Source organism: Pyrus communis, chromosome 2 (genome assembly GCF_041283825.1).
Source record: "Pyrus communis isolate YQ-2024b chromosome 2, ASM4128382v1, whole genome shotgun sequence".
Lineage (NCBI taxonomy): Eukaryota > Viridiplantae > Streptophyta > Magnoliopsida > Rosales > Rosaceae > Pyrus > Pyrus communis.
The window spans coordinates 4,537,869-4,555,578 of record NC_142566.1 but is presented as its reverse complement, the minus strand read 5'-3'; the positions used below and the strand labels follow the sequence as shown (position 1 = coordinate 4,555,578).

At 36.9% G+C, this 17,710-nt stretch overlaps 2 protein-coding genes and 1 pseudogene across 16 annotated transcripts; 2 read left to right on the top strand and 1 right to left on the bottom strand.

Moving 5' to 3' along the window:
* Positions 1-3,016: 3,016 nt before the first annotated feature.
* On the bottom strand, positions 3,017-4,227 carry LOC148698380 (large ribosomal subunit protein cL37-like). Of its 2 annotated transcripts, none has more exons than XM_088682366.1 (2): positions 3,697-4,227; positions 3,017-3,532 (listed from the first exon to the last, which is right to left on the bottom strand). In XM_088682366.1, the coding sequence occupies exon 1, from the start codon at positions 4,069-4,071 to the stop codon at positions 3,721-3,723; it is 351 nt and encodes a 116-aa protein (XP_088538492.1). In that variant the 5' UTR covers positions 4,072-4,227; the 3' UTR covers positions 3,017-3,532; positions 3,697-3,720. The 2 variants fall into 2 exon arrangements, with proteins under 2 accessions (XP_088538492.1, XP_088538496.1); XM_088682370.1 differs by having other exon boundaries at positions 3,017-3,519.
* A 106-nt stretch (positions 4,228-4,333) lies between these two features.
* Positions 4,334-10,498, top strand: LOC137748619 (phosphoenolpyruvate carboxykinase (ATP)). 13 transcript variants are annotated; one of them, XM_088682323.1, is made up of 15 exons: positions 4,334-4,999; positions 5,111-5,170; positions 5,266-5,466; positions 5,585-5,670; positions 5,826-6,074; positions 6,173-6,267; positions 6,386-6,470; positions 6,975-7,028; positions 7,139-7,209; positions 7,324-7,497; positions 7,629-7,694; positions 7,852-7,899; positions 9,151-9,193; positions 9,886-9,977; positions 10,097-10,498. In XM_088682323.1, exons 7-12 carry the CDS (start codon positions 6,394-6,396, stop codon positions 7,860-7,862), a joined length of 453 nt encoding a protein of 150 aa, XP_088538449.1. In that variant the 5' UTR covers positions 4,334-4,999; positions 5,111-5,170; positions 5,266-5,466; positions 5,585-5,670; positions 5,826-6,074; positions 6,173-6,267; positions 6,386-6,393; the 3' UTR covers positions 7,863-7,899; positions 9,151-9,193; positions 9,886-9,977; positions 10,097-10,498. The 13 variants fall into 13 exon arrangements, with proteins under 13 accessions (XP_088538449.1, XP_088538474.1, XP_088538455.1 ...); XM_088682348.1 differs by having other exon boundaries at positions 7,619-7,694; XM_088682329.1 differs by lacking the exon at positions 9,151-9,193.
* A 1,106-nt stretch (positions 10,499-11,604) lies between these two features.
* LOC137748011 (uncharacterized) lies at positions 11,605-17,095 on the top strand (annotated as a pseudogene). Its single transcript, XR_015951873.1, has 11 exons — positions 11,605-11,692; positions 12,399-12,603; positions 12,890-12,980; positions 13,114-13,258; positions 13,605-13,836; positions 14,883-14,987; positions 15,126-15,308; positions 15,519-15,701; positions 15,881-16,437; positions 16,703-16,782; positions 16,877-17,095. The product of XR_015951873.1 is annotated as an uncharacterized LOC137748011 (transcript).
* The last annotated feature ends 615 nt before the right edge of the window (positions 17,096-17,710 follow it).

Sequence of the window (17,710 nt, the reverse complement as noted above, 5' to 3'; positions counted from 1 at the left end):
TACCTTGATTTCTTATATTGGTATCATCTGTGAATATGACTTGGTTTTATAATGTGATTTCTATTGAAATGTGATTATATATATATATATATATATATATATATATATATTTAGCCATAGACCTACGTTTATCAAACATGATTTGGCTTGTGTACTGATGATGATCGTGATATGTGATTTGACGTGCATATTTGAAAGGTGGTTGATTGGCATAGATGGTATGATATGATGAAATGTGAGTGACTTTAATTTATGTGAATATGGAATGGTTTTATAATTATGTTTCCTATAAATTGTTAATTTTTATATTTGGCCATCGATCTCTATTTATTAAATGTGATTTGATTCATGGATCGGTAATATTTGGGGAAAGGTGATTCGAATTGCATATTGAAATGTTTTGTAAATTGAGGGCTAGTAGTGGACTATGACCCTGCTTGGTTAATCCGCATTGGGGGGTCACTAGTGGTCCTGCTTGGTTAATCCACATTGGGGGACCATACTATATACATGGGTCGCGCTTGGGTAATCAGCATTGGGCGATCCTTATGGCCATGTATGCTTAGGAGTGATCATGCTTGGTTAATCCGCATTGGGTGATCACTTCCTAATAGCTATAGGAGTGACTCTGATTGGTTAATCCGCTTTGGGGGGTCACTGCCTGCTCGGTTACTTTCTTAGGGGTGGCTCTGCTTGGTTAATCCGCTTTAGGGGGCCACTTCCTGTTTGGTTACTTATGTAGGCTTCTGCCGAATTGCATCCCTCTAGCCCTACTTTTCATTGTGTTGTGTGAAATTATGGTTGTGAAATATTATGATTTGTTTTAGACGAACCGTTGGATGTCTAGGTGACTCATTCAGAGTTTTTAAAAGTTTGGTATTGATTTCTTATGAATGATTTATATTCAAGGTTTATAAATTGTGATTGATGGCTGGTTTTATTATTGTATCACATGCTTATATTATTGTCGCTCACCTGAGCCTCGCAGCTTATCTGAATGCTTGATTTGGCAGGGCACCAATCCCATAATGTAGGCATTGACATTACATATGACAGGTCTGGGTAGATTACGAGATACTGCTTGATATTTTGGTTTCGTTGAGTGTCCGGAACCCGATGTTGTTGGATTCCGTTGAGTGGTCCGGAATCCTTGCTCTTATTCATTCCGTAAGGTGATCTTAGAATCCTAAATTTGAGTAGATGGGAACTACCCACAATAGATATTGTGAAAATAAATCAGAATTACCATGTTTATTACTCATAATCCAATTGGGGAATTATATAGCTATTCTTGGTTAATTCGTGAAATGTTTTGTTATCGCATTGCTTGATGAACGTAATTAAATGCTAAGATCGTACATCTTGATTCACTAATTGCTTAATTGACGGGATTGTGGAGTGACGTTGGATATGAGTGTTGTTATTATGATTATTTTAGTTGATTAATATTTCTGGAGATTAATGTTGTGCTTTGTTAATTCTTTAATATGTTACACGCTATGAAATGTGATTTTATGTGGGAACGTGATGATTTATGGGATGGATGAAGTGGAAATGTTATTCGTCTTGTGGGATTATTATGTTGGATAACATTGTTATTGTTATGATTGATTTGTTGATAAATATGGCGAGAGAATATAATTGTGCTTCGTCGTTTGTTCTTTAAAAGACTACATGATTTTCATGGTGATACTTTGTTGGGACATATCGACTTATGTGATGAATGTTCGAGTGTACTGAAGTAATGAACTACGAATGACTTGGTCCTTATTTAGGGTACATAGGCAGTCTAACGAGGATGTTAGATGCAGCCATAAAGTCTACGAAGAATATTTGTTCAGTCAGATCTTAAGTTATGTTTTACCTTTTTCCAAAGGCAGGGTATGTTAGAGATGAGTATTTGGTGACATCACGTGTCGATCCTGGACGTATATCGGGATCGGGGCGTGACAATTATAATTATTTTAGTTGATCAGTGTGGCTTGATAATAATATGTGCTTTGTTGGTTAATTGATGTGTTACATGCTGTGGATGGAAGTATCGTCCTGAAAACATGGAAGTTATACGATGGATGGAATGAGAATCTTGAACGACATGTTGGTTTGTTATGTAGCCCGAGTCTAGGAATTTCATGCTGTCAGGTTATAATAAATGATTATTGAGGAATGCTATGCTTTTCTGCTTGAACTTAGTGGGATAAACGTCTGATTTTGTGAATGTCGAACTACGAATGGTTTGATCCCTATTGAGGGTACGTAGGCAGTCTAACGAGAAGGTTAGATGCATCCATAAAGTGTACAAAAAATTACTATGTAGTTGGATTGTGAGTTGTGTTTGCACATATCCCGGAGGGGGTATATGTTAGAGATACAAATTCTTGGTGACATCACGTGTCAATCCTGGACGTATGTCGGGATTGGGGCGTGTCATGAAAGTTGTAAATCTTGTCATTACAAGTGTTTATATATTTTTCTATATTTTTTACACTTGTACATTAATTAAAAAACTATTAAAGACTTTACTTAATTATTTAAGCTATTAATTAATTTATACTCATTTTGTTTCAGAAGCAATGGATGCTAGAGATTCATATTCAGTAAACCTTAGTGATGAGGAGTTCGTGGAGATTATAATGGGAACAGAACGATATCTTAAAAGTGAAAGTATAGACAATACAAATATGAGTCTTGCAAAGAAAAAGGCTAGAACAATCAATTTAGGTAAGCGAAAATATACTTAAAAGAAAAATGCGTTTTTATGTTTTGGATGTGACAATATAGAATGTATATACTTATTAAGTATTATGTTTTTTATTTGATTATTTATTGGTTTAAAATATATTTTCCTTAACGGGTAATGGGTTGGATCATTACCTGTTAATATTATCAGGTTGATTTCGGGTCGGGTCATTTTACCTATTTATTTTAACGGGTTTTACACGATATGACCCGTTAAGATATCGGGTATGATACGAAAACGACACGAACACGAAAAACATGACACAAATACCATGTCTAACCAAAACTCTCTTTTTCGGGTGGAAGGGAGGATTTTCTTCATTCGGAATACGGGAGCAAACTACATGTTAGGAATAATACAATCAGCCCCGCATAGGGGTTTTGCCATATAAATATTGAAACCCGGTACAACAGACAAAACTCATTAGAGCTGACAACAAATTAGCAATAGGATCTGCTTCACATTAAACACTAGTGTCGCAGCAACACTCAACAAAGATGCACCTCAAAGGGGAAATTGCCATTCCGCTCAATTTTCCCCCACCGCCCCGTTGGAGGGCCAAAGTACTTGCTCGTCATCAAAGACGGCATGAATTTGCTGATCCACTAGTGAAATATCGGCCACTCCTCTTTATATATCGATGCAAACTCAAAACTTTATTTCTCCACCAGCTAAAGGAAAGATCCACACACCAGATCCGAAATAGATCTTCAGCCTTCGCCCAAAGCAAAAAAGAACGCTTGCATTGGATGTCTTGGAAGAAAGATCCAGCTATAAAACTGGAGAACAGCCCTGAACAAGCCAGGGGATGATCAAAACCTTGCAAAAACGTAAGGACTATTTCCATTGACATCATCAAGATTCAAACTAAGAAATTACATCAATACGAAGAGACATTTGATCTTGCAATAACAAAAATCACGCGTCCGCATAAACAAAAAGGGTCAGAACTAAACCTGCAAGAAAGCATGAGGTAAACCTCAGACATTCTTTAACTTGTTCATATTTGATGGAGGCCATCTGCCTTTCTTTCTCAGTTTTCGCTTGCGAACAAGTCGCTTCCTGCGAAGCCTTATTTTCTTCGCCAGTTGCATCTTCTTCTTCTGCTCTAGCTGCTCTTGCAGCTTTGACTCCAAAGGAAGCTTGTCGACAGGTACCACCGTCTTTTCCTTGCTATCTGGAAGGGGCTCACTGCCCTCATTTGCGGCAGCAGTTCCATCAATGTCAGAGGAGGCCTTAACAACTACTGAAGCTGACCTTTTCACAACGGGCAAATGAAGTCGAACTCCACTGAAAGATTTCGGATGCAGATTATTGGGTTTCATGTGCATCCTTGAAACTGGAAGCCAGAGACACAAAATAAAATTACCGAAAAATATACGAAAAAAAGCTGATATACAAACCAAATTAACTATTACTTTAGTCTAAAGAAGGAGGCGAAATTGCACTGTAGAAATGAACAGTGTTTTGGACCACATTTCAGTTTATTTACAGGATTGCCACTCAGTTGCTTTTAACACACTTTCGTTTTATTTACACAATTGCCACTCAGGCTTAAGAACTGATTTTCTACCGTTCGCTGCATTTCAGCTTTTGACTCGGGGAGAGAGGGGAGGGGGATATCACGGCTGACAGATTGGAGAGAGACGATGACTCCCATTTTTGACTCGGAGACAGCTGGGTGTCGCTGTGTCGAGCGGAGAGAGGGGGACAGAGCGACTACAGAGCAGGGAGACACAGGGCCTGCATTTCAGCTTTGACTTGGGGAGATAGAGGGGAAGGGGACATCATGGCTGACGAATTTGAGAGAGATAATGGCTCCCATTTTTGACTCGGAGACAGCTGGGTGTCGCTGTGGCGAGCGGAGAGAGGGGGACAGAGAGCCTACAGAGGAGGGAGACACAGGGCCTGACAGATTGGAGACGGATGGGAGCTACGGATTTGGACTGAGTGAGAGAAAGATTTTGCTAGCTCCTCTGCCAGGATCTTTGGGATTTTCTCCCATTTTAGAGAGAGAGATACAGAGCGGAAAGCATGGGTGTGTGTATTCTTTAGGGTTGACAGGTTACGAACAGAGTCGGTGATGAGGGGATGCCTCAGGGACGAATGGCAGTGTCTGGCCTTCATTTCTGTAGCTCGAGAGCTTCGGTGAGATGAAGGAGAGGAGCAGGGAGATGGGCTCGAGTCGGCGAACGGCCGAAAAGATCTTCAGGGATTACAGTGATCGGAGAACCGACGCCGTCCACGATTTAACTAACGGTACTCCGATCTCTCTCTCTCTCTCACTCTCCTCCGTTTCTCTCTCTTAATTTCCTTTTGGTTTTGGAAATCTCTGACCTTTTGGGTGATGTTGTTTTCTCATGTGGACAGAGAGAGAGGTCGAGCAAGGTTTCGTCCATTTCGGTCAACTTGGGCTACCCCCAACGTTTGGTAAGGTATCAATCTCTTCCTGGTTTTCACTTTGATTTTTTTTATGGAAGGTTTGAGATTTCTGAAAATTTTTCTCACTCTGTAATTTCCCTCAGATCCCTCGCCGATCTCTTCTCTCGCCTATGTCGTCTTACTCCACTGTTCACGTCAGGAAGGCCCGTGCGTGGTTTTTTGGGTGGGGATTTCAGATTTCAAGGGGGAGAGAGGCTGTGCTTCGTTTCAATTGGGCCAAGCCTCTATTTGCAAATCGAGGCCCCGGTGAAGCATAAGCATTACAGGCCTGCAGTAAATTCTAGGTCACCTCCTCCATCTCCGATAAGCTCTCCTATATACATAAGTATTAAAAGAACAATTTCCAATATTTAATTTCACCATTTTCTCACACTTCCAGTTGATTGTCCCTCGAATTTGCAGGGAAAGAAGAAGGAAGGAAATGCCGCGAGGTACGTCACCAGGTCACAAGCTGTCAAGCAGCTTCAAGTCAGTCTTCCCCTCTTCAGGTCTGTCTTTGGTATTCAAGTTGTAATTTCTGTATTTTCACATGATTTATGCAATTTATGTTAATCTAGGGTTTAGGGTTTGTGCATTATTCGGATTTATCGGTTGAATTATTGTATGATTGCTTAATATATGTGCATGTTGTTGGAAATTATAGAAAATTGTGTATTCTAAAGGGCGTGTTCCCTTGGGAGCTGAAGAAAAAGGTGAAAGGAAATCACCATACCTATTATTACTTGAAGGATGTTTCTTTCATTCAGCATGAACCGCTACTCGAGTAGTTGAGAGAGATAAAAGCATACGAAAGAAAAGTAAAGAGAGCCGATGCGAAGAAGAACAAGGAATGAGCTGCTCTCCTGAAAGAAAGAAGACCCACTTACAAATTAGATAGAATTATTTTGCAGAGGTTTGTTGGGTTTTTCTTACTGTTAAAAAATTAGTTGCATGTCTGTTATTGTATGTAGGGCCTCTGACAGTTGTTGTTTGGTATGTTTGGAATTGCAGATATCCAAAATTCGTTGATGCACTTAGAGATATAGACGACTGCCTCAGCTATTGAGGACAGAATTGATGTCAAACACATTCATAACTGTCGAAAGGTATATTTGAATTTTTCTAAAAAAAGGAGTTCTGAAGTATGAAATGATGCTTAGTTACTTCTAGGAGTTAATCGTTTCGTGGAATCTTCCCTTAATATTGGTGTTGCTTTCGTACCAGGTTGAGTCATGAATGACAAGCTTACATATCTTGGACTCATAAATTGCGTAAAGTCTTTGTATCTGTTAAAGGCATATATTATCAGGTTTGGTTATGTACTGTACACTGCTTATCAAATCTTCAACTGTGCATTTTATGTTATTGTGTTATTTGGGTATGAATTCTTCCGTTGTTTGTCCATGCAAGCAGAGGTTAAGGGGAAAAAAGTCATATGGTTGACCCCTCACCCTTTGCACCAAGTTTCGACTGATGATATTGATTATATTTTGTACTTTGTATTTCTTTTTGTCCGTTATCAACCTCTGTTCGATTCCGGAGTGGGAGTTTGATAAAGAATGTGACTTTGAGATGACAGAGTTTTTGAAATTGTGTTGTAGCCATGTGTGAAGCTAAATGATGCAACCTTTGATCTCTCCCATCTGAATAAAGCTAAATTTTTGTATTAAAATGTTATAATATTCAAATGTATACTAAGTTTCTCGGTAGCCAAAACAGACCCTTTACATGATTTTGTCTAGAATTCATTTAAAGATTTAAAATTTCTCTTCACTCTGTTAATGGGTTTGATTTTTCCCCATCTGTTTTGCAGTTTGAGTCTACTGAGTTCTGCGGATTCACTCAATTGCAATCATCTCTTCTGCAAGTAATCTCTACCTTCATTATTATTCGCATATGAATGTTAGGTTTTATTTAGATGTATTAATACTTGGAATGTGCTTGATCATATTGCCAGTGTTTGCTTATTTTTTACAGCATTTGCACCGTGAAGTCAATGAAATCGGGTTCCATTTGTCCAGTTTATAAAATTCCATATCGACGCAGAGGTATGAATCATGATAATTTTATGTGTGCAATGATCAATTGGCGATGATACATCAATCTTTTGTGTTTCAGTTTCTTTTGTGTTTGTGTAACTGATCCTAGGATGTTTGTTGCAGGCACTGGGAAGACGACTCTGTCTACGGATCATAATCGGTATCTAATTGGATTTGATGAGCACTGCTGGAGCAACAATGGTGTGTCAAACATTGAAGGTGGTTGCTATGCCAAGTGCATTGATTTGTCAAAGAACTGGGAACCAGATATTTGGAATGCTATCAAATTTGGGACTGGTACTTAACATCATGATTTAATTGAACATTCTACTTTAAAAATGACAGTTAGCACGAAATGTTTATGTTCTGTGTCATGATTGGAGTGATATTTCAAATTCTTATCAAATATGGTTGCAAGTGTTTGGCAGTTTTGGAGAATTTTGTGTTCGATGACCATAATCGAGAAGTTGATTACTCAGAGAAATCTGTTACTGGTAAGTAATTTAAATTTTGGGGTATTTAGTTGAAAGTTTTAATTTATAGTTTAGTTTAGTTTTTTATTTATTTATAATTTTGGTATTTTGTTTGTGTTTGATTATATTGAATTCGGATTTTAGTGAACTTATGTTTGGGCTTGATATTTTCCTACAGGTTGTGATTGAGGGAGCTTGAAATAGTAGTTGGATTTCATCGTCGTTGGTAAGGAAGACCTTCTCCCTCTCTCATTTCCATGCTAATCATTCCAATTTTCATTTTTGTGTCCAATTCTAAATTTTAGAATCAGGGTTTAGATTAGAACCATGTGTTACGCATTTGGGATTTTGAGTACAGTTAGTATTTCATATTTTCCCTCTTGTTTTTTTTTTAGAGATAATCAACTGTTATTAAGCTGTTTTGGTAGTGATTATAACTTCCTTTAGAAATAATGAATCAAGTGATAGAGAGATAAGCTAATCGAAACAGTTCAAATATGAAGGAAAAAATGTTTTGCTTTTTTAAGGTTTCAATTTTTTTGAAGTTTGGAGGCTTATATCAATCTATAACAATTGTTTGAATGGTTGTATCTAAGTATGCATTATACATTCAATTGAGCCGATGATGCATGTGTGCCAATGAATTTTGAAGAGTTCGGCTTGGTTTTCTCTCTTTGGTCTTTAACATGAAAGGTGAGGCACCTGTTCGTTGACTAATTGAGTCCCTTCTCCAAGTTTTTAGTATAGATTGGGTCGCTGTAATTTGCTTTTATGAGCACATCTGTGACTAAAGAAAATTTAAGCTGTCAAGTTCCCAAAATGTCTAAGGATATATCAAGTTTAACAAGTCACGAACTGTGATCAATCGAAATGCAGTGAAATTAGGGATTTTACACTAAAAAACTCAGTTAACTTTAGACCATAGGATTAGCATTTTGTTGCACATGTGAGTATCATTAACCTGCTCATTTTATTTTTCTGGATAAGAAACAAACTGTCATTGAAGGGAGAAGACACTGTACAAAAACAAAGTTTATGTAAGATTTATATACGTGAGATCTTTGCTGCCATAGATTTTACTTGCTATATATATTTTGGGTCATAGTGGATAGCTGGGATAACCTCACAATAAGTATGTATTTTTCTTCTATATAATCAATTCTATAGCTGTTGTTTTTCCTGATCCATATTTGCATTCTACATGTTATCTTTGACTGGCTTATCAAGTCACTAAGCAGCAAGCGGATGTGCTGTTTTTAATTTTAGTCAAATGGAACAAACTAATGGTCTAAGAGATTGCCTAAATGGATCCTAGAATAGTAAAAAATGCATAAAAGTTTGAAATAAATTGAGATCCAATATTATGAGTTGATTATCAGTACCATACATAAAACAAGGGAGTTCTTGATTCAAAGGTGAACCATTCCATGAAATTATGATATTCTGAACAATGAATTTGTGTTTTCCGTTAAACAAGAAGCTAAAGCGTAATCAAAGGATTTGTTGACCTATTGTGGAAGGTGAGATGCCAACTTTGTTTCCCAATGCTTATCTTTTATGGAAATTTTAATATTTTATATTTTGAAACTCTAAACTGATTGTCCTTCACGTGTTTTATGTAAATAGTGACATATCTATGCACAAATGATTACAATCAGTTCATCGAAATCTTGGTTATTTAAATTCTTAAGAGATGCCTATGTTGATTTGTGATTTTGTTGCCCTGTGTTTTACTTTGTTGGTTGGCAAGAAGCATGTTCAGTTGATTCAATTTATTCTTTTACTTTCTATGACAAAGCAATCCTTTGCAGTCCTTTGGTATCAAGGTTTTTTTTTTTTTTTTTTTCCGTATAAATCTGGTGCCCTACATGCAATTACACACGTGTGAGAGACTTTTTAAATTAGACGCACTACACACTTCTTACGAATTTTATAACATCAGATTTTCATTCAGTTGCTGTTTTAAATTTGGGCTTCCGTTTGGTTGAGCAATCTTTTCTCCAAAAGGTAACATTGTTTCTAATGCCTAATCAAATTTTGATTTCTTGGGTCATTACAATTTATGTAGTTTTGTAAAGAGAAATTTTTTTACAAGTGCAAACAACTGCCAGATTTTATTTTGAATTCTGAATATGCCAATAGAACCATATAATTATAATAGTTTGGCAGTTACCGTAAATCTTTTTGTGACGTTTTTTAATGGATATATTAGGGGATGGACAGAAGTCCCCGGCAGCAATCTCTTTGTGATCATTGCTGGGATAATATCTTGGTCATTTTGAGTTCAGATTCAGCTAGCATGTGGTAAGCGTTTCTTTTCCGATTACTTTCATTTGTTTATTTGTGAATCAATAACTTTTTTAGGAATAATGAATGTCACAATTGCTGATAAATTGATACTTTGTTCGGAGCTTGAATTGTAGATTTGTGCAAGCTATCCATATATGGATCAATGCTATGGACTCTTCTCAACTTATGGACCTCAAATTTCAGTGCGTCTTCCATCATTTATCCTACCTGACTATGTATGGAGCTATTACATTTGCAATCATATTAATTCCTTGAAAACAATATTTATATTTCTCTGTAAACTGCTAATTTTGTATTATACTATCGTTTCCTTGCTGGTACATTAAAATGAAAATATGAAAAGTAGTCTCAATCTTCTGAGGGAGAGAGGTGTTGGGTGCCTGAGACGAGGGGTTTCAGGTTAGGGAACCAAAACGTTCAGTTTCATCCTATTCATTGTACAATGTATTTTCATGTCAGCTCAGTTGAATGTATATAAAAACGAAGCTGCATATCTTACTAACTTCATTCACTCATCTATCCCTCTTTTCATTTATGATTGTGTTAAATTTATTCAGGTAAAATGTATAATATTCATGCAATTCAAGGTGATGCATTCAAGTCCCGCAGCAACGCGCGGACACATTTTCTAGTAAAAACTAAAATAGTTGCTGAACAAGTTTTCAGTTTTCAAAAAAGCAAAAACAAAACCTGGAAGACTGAAAACGAAATGGAATAACTTGAGAATTAATTTACGGCAGCCGAATGTAGTACTTATTGCATCACATTGTGTAAACTAACATATCAGATTGTGTACTTCGTAGCAGTAGGATTCTGCAATTGGCCTACACATCAATCAAACTTTAGTCACCATGTAGTTTGACCTGGTCCTGGTAACTTATATGTACAAGGATGCCTTATTGTGACCAGTAAACCTGGAATTAACCACCGGATTCTGAACACAGCATTCAAGATAGATGTGTAAACAATATGGAATCAGATCCTCTGATCCCGACCCTAAGAAAGTGTGTCAAAATGTGTCTCCCGATCTTGACCCAAGAAAATAGATGCAGACCTGGTTAGGAAGCAAAACTAACCATCTTTCTTGTTCTTTAATTTCCGAACTGTCCAGCCATGTCTGATGCATGTGCAACCAAGTGAAAGCAGCTGGCACCTCAGCCTGGTAAAGCCATAACAAATCATGAGTAATATAACTACCAGATTAAAATCTCTCCCAAGTTATTACATTCTAGGCCAACAGGGGACATGAACTTAAAAGGTTATACCTTCGACCTCATCAAAACTGTAGTCAGACAGCATTGCCGCTCGTTCTCTACACCAATAAATCCAACAATCTGTCATCAATAACAATCCATTTCTATCAGAAAACTAAATCAAGTTCGGCACGATAATTAGCACTCACAAAAACCATTCTGCATGATAACTTTTCTGGAAAGCTAAAAGCAGCTTCCTAAATTTTTCCACTTACATTTTACATGACCCTTTCAGCTTTAATGTCTATACTTGGAGAGTCTCAGATATTTAACTAACGACTAGCTACCAGTTTTGATACAAATGTTAGATATTCTACTAGATTAAGTCAACAAAGATATTCTTCAATTCTTATTCTATTCTTGTATAAATGCTAGAAAGGAAGCCTCATCTCACCTTCAACACGCAGATTGATAGGAGTGTTGCCTCTGTTGATACCATGAAAACTTACTTCATTGGTATGTAATGTATCTATTTCAATACAACCTTCAACTGTGTTTGATGCACACCAACATAAATTGTTTGATTTCTAGTGTTTGTCTCATACTGTCCGCATTTCATTCCTGTTATATCTTCAAATCAAGCTGTTAAGTGACTTTTTATGATGGCACAACACAATTCTTGTATATCTTTCTTGTGGATTTTATCTTATTAAGAAAGGAGTTTACGCACGAGTTGGGGTGTTCTCTAGTGATTTAATTTATATATACGGATAAAATGGTTGAAGTAGCAAAATGAATAGCAAAACGAAGGGGTGCAGTTGGTAAAAAAACCCTGCAATTGAGGTTATTCTGCAGAGATAATGTCTCTGCATAGGGTGTTTGAGATGTCAATATTAGGATTTTGTACTTACTGTGCAATTTTCCCTAAACATATGTCTAGAATCCTGCCTTGGTGTCACCAAAAACCACACATTACCTCTTTTTGTTGCATTTCTAACTTTGTACAAGCTAAACAGGAAGTATCACTTTGAATCTGGAGGCAGCAAGAACATATCCTGTTATGAGATTGGTTCTTCTTTATTCAATTAACAAGCCTTCAGATTGTTCTCCTTTTGCCCCATTCTTTTTTGCCTTGGAGGGAGTAAGACTTTCGGTAAAGAGAAAAATATTGAACACACAGATGTTATGACAATGGAGTGAGGATGTGTTCTGATTTGTGCAGGTAGTGTATTGAGCGGTGGTGGCAGTGCACCACTTCCAGAAGCGAGTGCTGAAGACTGGGTTAACATGATTAACGGATTTCAGAAGGGAGCTCTATCTAGTCGTTTGGGCATTCCTATGATCTATCACATTGATGCTGTTCATGGACACAATAATGTCTACAATGCTACAATATTTCCACATAATGTTGGGCTTGGAGCTACCAGGCAGGTAAAAGTTTCAGATTCTATTTGCTTCATTTCAAAACATGATAGGGCTTTGTTCTATTTTTACACAAAGGATGAGATCTGTCACCGTCGTTTAAAAGCAGCACTCTGTAACTCTATAACTACAACAAGGTCCCATTAGGGTCAAATCCTTACAAGTAAATCTCTATTATACTTCAGCAAGTATTAAAATAACTAACCATGCATTTCAAAATCCTTTTAGATGTTTTTCGTTTTATAGTTCATTGAATGTGTCTTCTTTCTATTAAATATTTCCAGTACACAGGGACCCTGAACTGGTACGAAGCATTGGTTCTGCAACTGCTCTTGAAGCCCGAGCTACAGGGATTCCTTATGTATTTGCTCCTTGCATTGTGGTAAATAATACATTGCAAAAGGATTTACGCGTTCAGCATTTTCTTCTTTTATATGCTTAACAATGTCCTTTGAGTGCATTCATATTTTCTCCATCTGATGACTTCTGTGCATTGCCTGGAACATCCTATATAGGAATGTAGAGATCCAAGATGGGGCCGGTGTTACGAAAGCTACAGAGAAGACCACAAAATTGTGCAAGAAATGACGGAGATTATTCCAGGTTTACGGGAGATATCCCTGCAAATTCTCAGAAAGGAGCGCCATACGTTGGTGGAAAGTACGAATTTTATGAAAATAAGCATACTTCTATCTTTCCTTTTTTATTTTTCTCTGTTCATTCCATTTTCATTTTTCCTTCTTTTGATTTAAAAGATACAATCCTTTGTATTGTAACTATTGTTCATGATCTCAATTTACTGGATTTTGTGAGCTTAGGGAAGATAATTTGGCTGAAATATAATTTGGAGAACACGCGTCGTGTTTTTCTAGTTATGGATTCAATTAATAAATCAAATGAATTTAGTGGTTCTTTTTATCTTTTATTTCCTTTACTAATGTTAAACTACTCAAGCTTTCAGTGATTCCTGATATATGTATTTATTTATTTATTTATTATATTTTAGTAAAAAGGATGCAGCTTGTGCAAAGCACTTCGTTGGTGATGGTGGCACAAGCAAGGGCATTAATGAGTACGACACTGTGATTGACCAACAGGAATTGCTTAGCATCCACATGCCTGCGTATTCTGACTCCATCATCAAGGGTGTCTCAACCGTGATGATTTCCTACTCCAGTTGGAATGGGAAAAAGATGCATGCAAACCGTGATCTAATTACGGACTTCCTTAAATTTAAGGTATCATTTTATTCACTTTTATTTAATATCCAAGCTTGTTGTAGTTTTTCTGGAGTTAACAATCACATGCACAGAAAGATATAAAGTGCAATCATGTCTCATCCATGTACCGAGATTTGATTTAAGCACGAAACTAGCATGCGCAGTGTTAAATCTTACCATGAATTCAAAGAAAGGTTTTTGGCACCAAAACCTTTGCATATTGCAATTATCAGTACTTTTATTTGTGTGGTTTTCTCTTCCTTGGCATCTCATAGCTTAAATTACAGATTTTCAAAATATATGCTCTTTATCGTGGCTAGTTGACTGCTTTATAACTGTTCTTTCCCTCAATCTCTTCTTATTCTTCAAATGCTGTCAGCCTTATCTGTTTTTATTGCCTTTCTCAACCTTGTGCATTTCCTACATGTTGGGTTTTAATACCTCCAATATTATCTAATCAAATTCAAATTACTTCCACATTACACATTAATGCGGTCAGGTTTTCTTGGACATTGCTTAGTGATTAGCATGATTCTTCACTTTCCCATGTTACCACTTTTGGTGTCTATAGATGGGTTCGCTGCATTTACATACTTTCTTGTATTTCCCCTCTAACGTCATCTTTATTTCATACAGCCAAAACCCACTTAGTAGGATAAGGCTTAGATGTTGTTGTTGTAGCCATTACAGATTAGTGTCTTTGTAGCCATCATAATACATTCAAACAAACTTCTGATGCAGTTTTTGCGCATTTCTCTTGATACAATTGAAGTGCCTAGCATACATCAGTACCGCATCAGTTATATGATTTATCCTGTTTTGCATCAGTTCCCACTTTTTAGCGTCTTTAAGCTTCATCTGTGTTAATGAGTTGAAATTTCAGATTCAATATGAAATTAAGGTATTTGTGATAAGTTTATAACTCAAAAATATCACTGATCTCGAGTTCTGGTTGTTATCGGTCACACAATAGGTGCTTCATTTTGGTGACTGTATTGTACCTTTATCTGTGTTATGCATTGTTTCATGCTAACAGCACATGATGTTTTTGGTTGAACATTCAGGGTTTTGTTATATCAGACTGGGAGGGTATTGACAGGATTACCTCGCCGCCACATTCAGACTACACATACTCTGTCCAAGCTTCAGTTCTAGCTGGAATTGACATGGTTCGTGGCTTATTTTATATAAAAACCTCTTACAGAAATGAAAGAAGACAATAGCATCTCTTTTACACTATATAAAACTCTTTTTCTATTCTGGTTCGAAATTATAAAACTCTGAAAATGGTTCTCTTTGTTTTGAAGGTCATGCTCCCTATCAACTATAAAGAATTCATTAATGATCTCATTAACCTGGTCAAGAATAACGTTGTCCCAATGGATCGTATTGATGATGCTGTGGGAAGGATTCTGCTTGTCAAGTTCACCATGGGTCTTTTTGAGAACCCGTTGGCTGATTTCAGCCTAGTCAATGAGCTTGGAAGCCAGGTCAGTTTATCCGAGATAATCAATTATCAGGATTTGCAACCCTCCTATTGGTCATTTGATTGATGTATATAGTTCGATAAAATTAGAATGGACATTCCTTTGAAATTGGTGTTACATTCAATGTGGCCAAAAGACTGCTTAGTAAGTTTTGTATTTATTGATTTACTGACATGAATCAATCATTTTTGTATTTTAATTTAACATTACCAGGATCATAGAGATTTGGCAAGGAGGCTGTCAGAAAATCCGTCGTGCTTTTGAAGAATGGGAAAAGCAGGAACATTACAGATCCAGTCATACCTCTTCCCAAGAAGGTGTCTAAAATTCTAGTCGCCGGCAGTCATGCTGATAATCTGGGCTGCCAATGTGGTGGATGGACAATTGCATGGTAAGGTGTCTAAAATACATAATATTCTGTATTGAAATATATTCACAAAATGATAGAATTGAATATTCACAAAATAGAACATTAAGCACTTAATAAAAAGATTTCATAGGTGCTGGTTAGTTGCAACAAGAAAATCGTCTTCACAGTTATTAGAATGTATGGAAATATATTCCCGTGCGTATAGGATGTTCGTACATAAATGTATCTAATCTTGGCTGTATTTTTCATAAAACTTCCTTTTCATGATTAGGGACTACGATCCTTGGTGCTATAAAATCAGCAGTCGACTCAAGCACAGAAGTTATCTACAGTGAGAATCCTGATTGTAATTTTGTAAAGTCCAACAACTTTGCATATGCCATCGTTGTGGTTGGCGAGCATCCTTATTCTGAGACTGCAGGAGACAGCCCAAACCTAACGATGGCGGAACCTGGCCCAAGTGTCATTAGCAATGTGTGTGAAAGTGTCAAGTGCATTGTTATCATAATAACTGGCAGACCTATTGTAATAGAACCATATGTTTCCTCGATTGGTGGTCTGGTGGCAGCATGGTTGCCGGGCTCTGAAGGCCAAGGCATTACTGATGTCCTTTTTGGGGATCATGGATTCAGTGGAAAGCTTCCAAGAACATGGTTCAAAAATGTCGATCAACTCCCAATGAATGTTGGTGATTCACACTGATCCACTTTTCCCGTTTGGGTTCGGACTGGAAACTGAGTCAGTAAAGGAGCTTGTAACAAGGTAAACCCTTCATACATGTATATCTATATAGGACCAGCTACGTAGTAGGTATCCTGTTTTCCTGCAAGCTTGTTCATATAACAAAACTTGATGAGAAAAAGAAAGAAATGAAATTTACAAGGGATTTGGGACCGGTGGTGGCTTCTAGGTTTCAATCTATCAATACTACATATTGTTTTAAAGCATTCATGTGTTCCGGTGTAATATAAACCGAAGAACTTGGTTATCTGTATCGATACTGACTTCAGCTTCGTGATTCCTGCAGGTCAACCTCAGCTGGTGTTGTTGCAAGGCCATGCATACTTATCGTCATAGTTGCTCTGGTTCTCGGCTTATAGTTTAGAGGTATAGTTTTGGGTCTAGGATTATTGAGTTCTCGGCTTTTCCGAATTGCGTAGGTTTCTGCTTACACGGTGCCTTTTTCCTCTAAAACTTTCAGGGAGCTTTTACTAATGGTAGATTCCTACAGCAATTGGATTTGTTGACTGACACAGTTTATGGCAGAAGGAAGGGAAAAGCTTTGAGTTGATTAGATTGTGGCGGCTACAAATTCTGGTTAACAAACAAATTATAAGCATTCATTGTCGAGCCATTTTAACGATTACAATTTACATGTAGCAAATTTGAATAATAAATTAAATTGATTTTTGTTTTGAAATTCTTCAGTGAAAAGAATGTTAGGAGGATCACCTTCTATTGGTCTATTATTATTTGTTTTTTTTTTAAGCAATTTTTTGCAATTTTGCCTCAATACTACGTAGTAATGAATTATGTGAAAAATGCATGTTTGAAATAGTTTGGATTTTTATCATAAATGATCCTTGAAAGTGACGTTGTTCGTCACCTTAGTCTTTGAAGTTGAAAATTAATCAACGTCGTTCCTAAAATTTACTAGAAACATCGAGGAGCTGATTATCACAACTTTTTTTTGGGTATCACACCCCTTAGTCCCTTCTAATTGCCCAGATCACCGCCCATTGCAGCTCCATGACCCGGAACAAAAGGACGCAAGCTGAGAGAGAATACAAGAAGAAACCGTCACAAATTTCACATGCATCACATGCTTCTCATACTCATGTGTCTTGCACGAGTATATCTAAAACAAAGTCAACTACTATGACAGCCGGCACAATCATAGCTTATGAGCTAGTTTAATCTCAGCCATCCATTTCCAATTCAAGGCTTAATCACTAACAATACATTACCTGATCGAAGAGAAAGAAAAAACAACTTTACAACACATACGGATAAGTAAATACTTACCACGTACCAA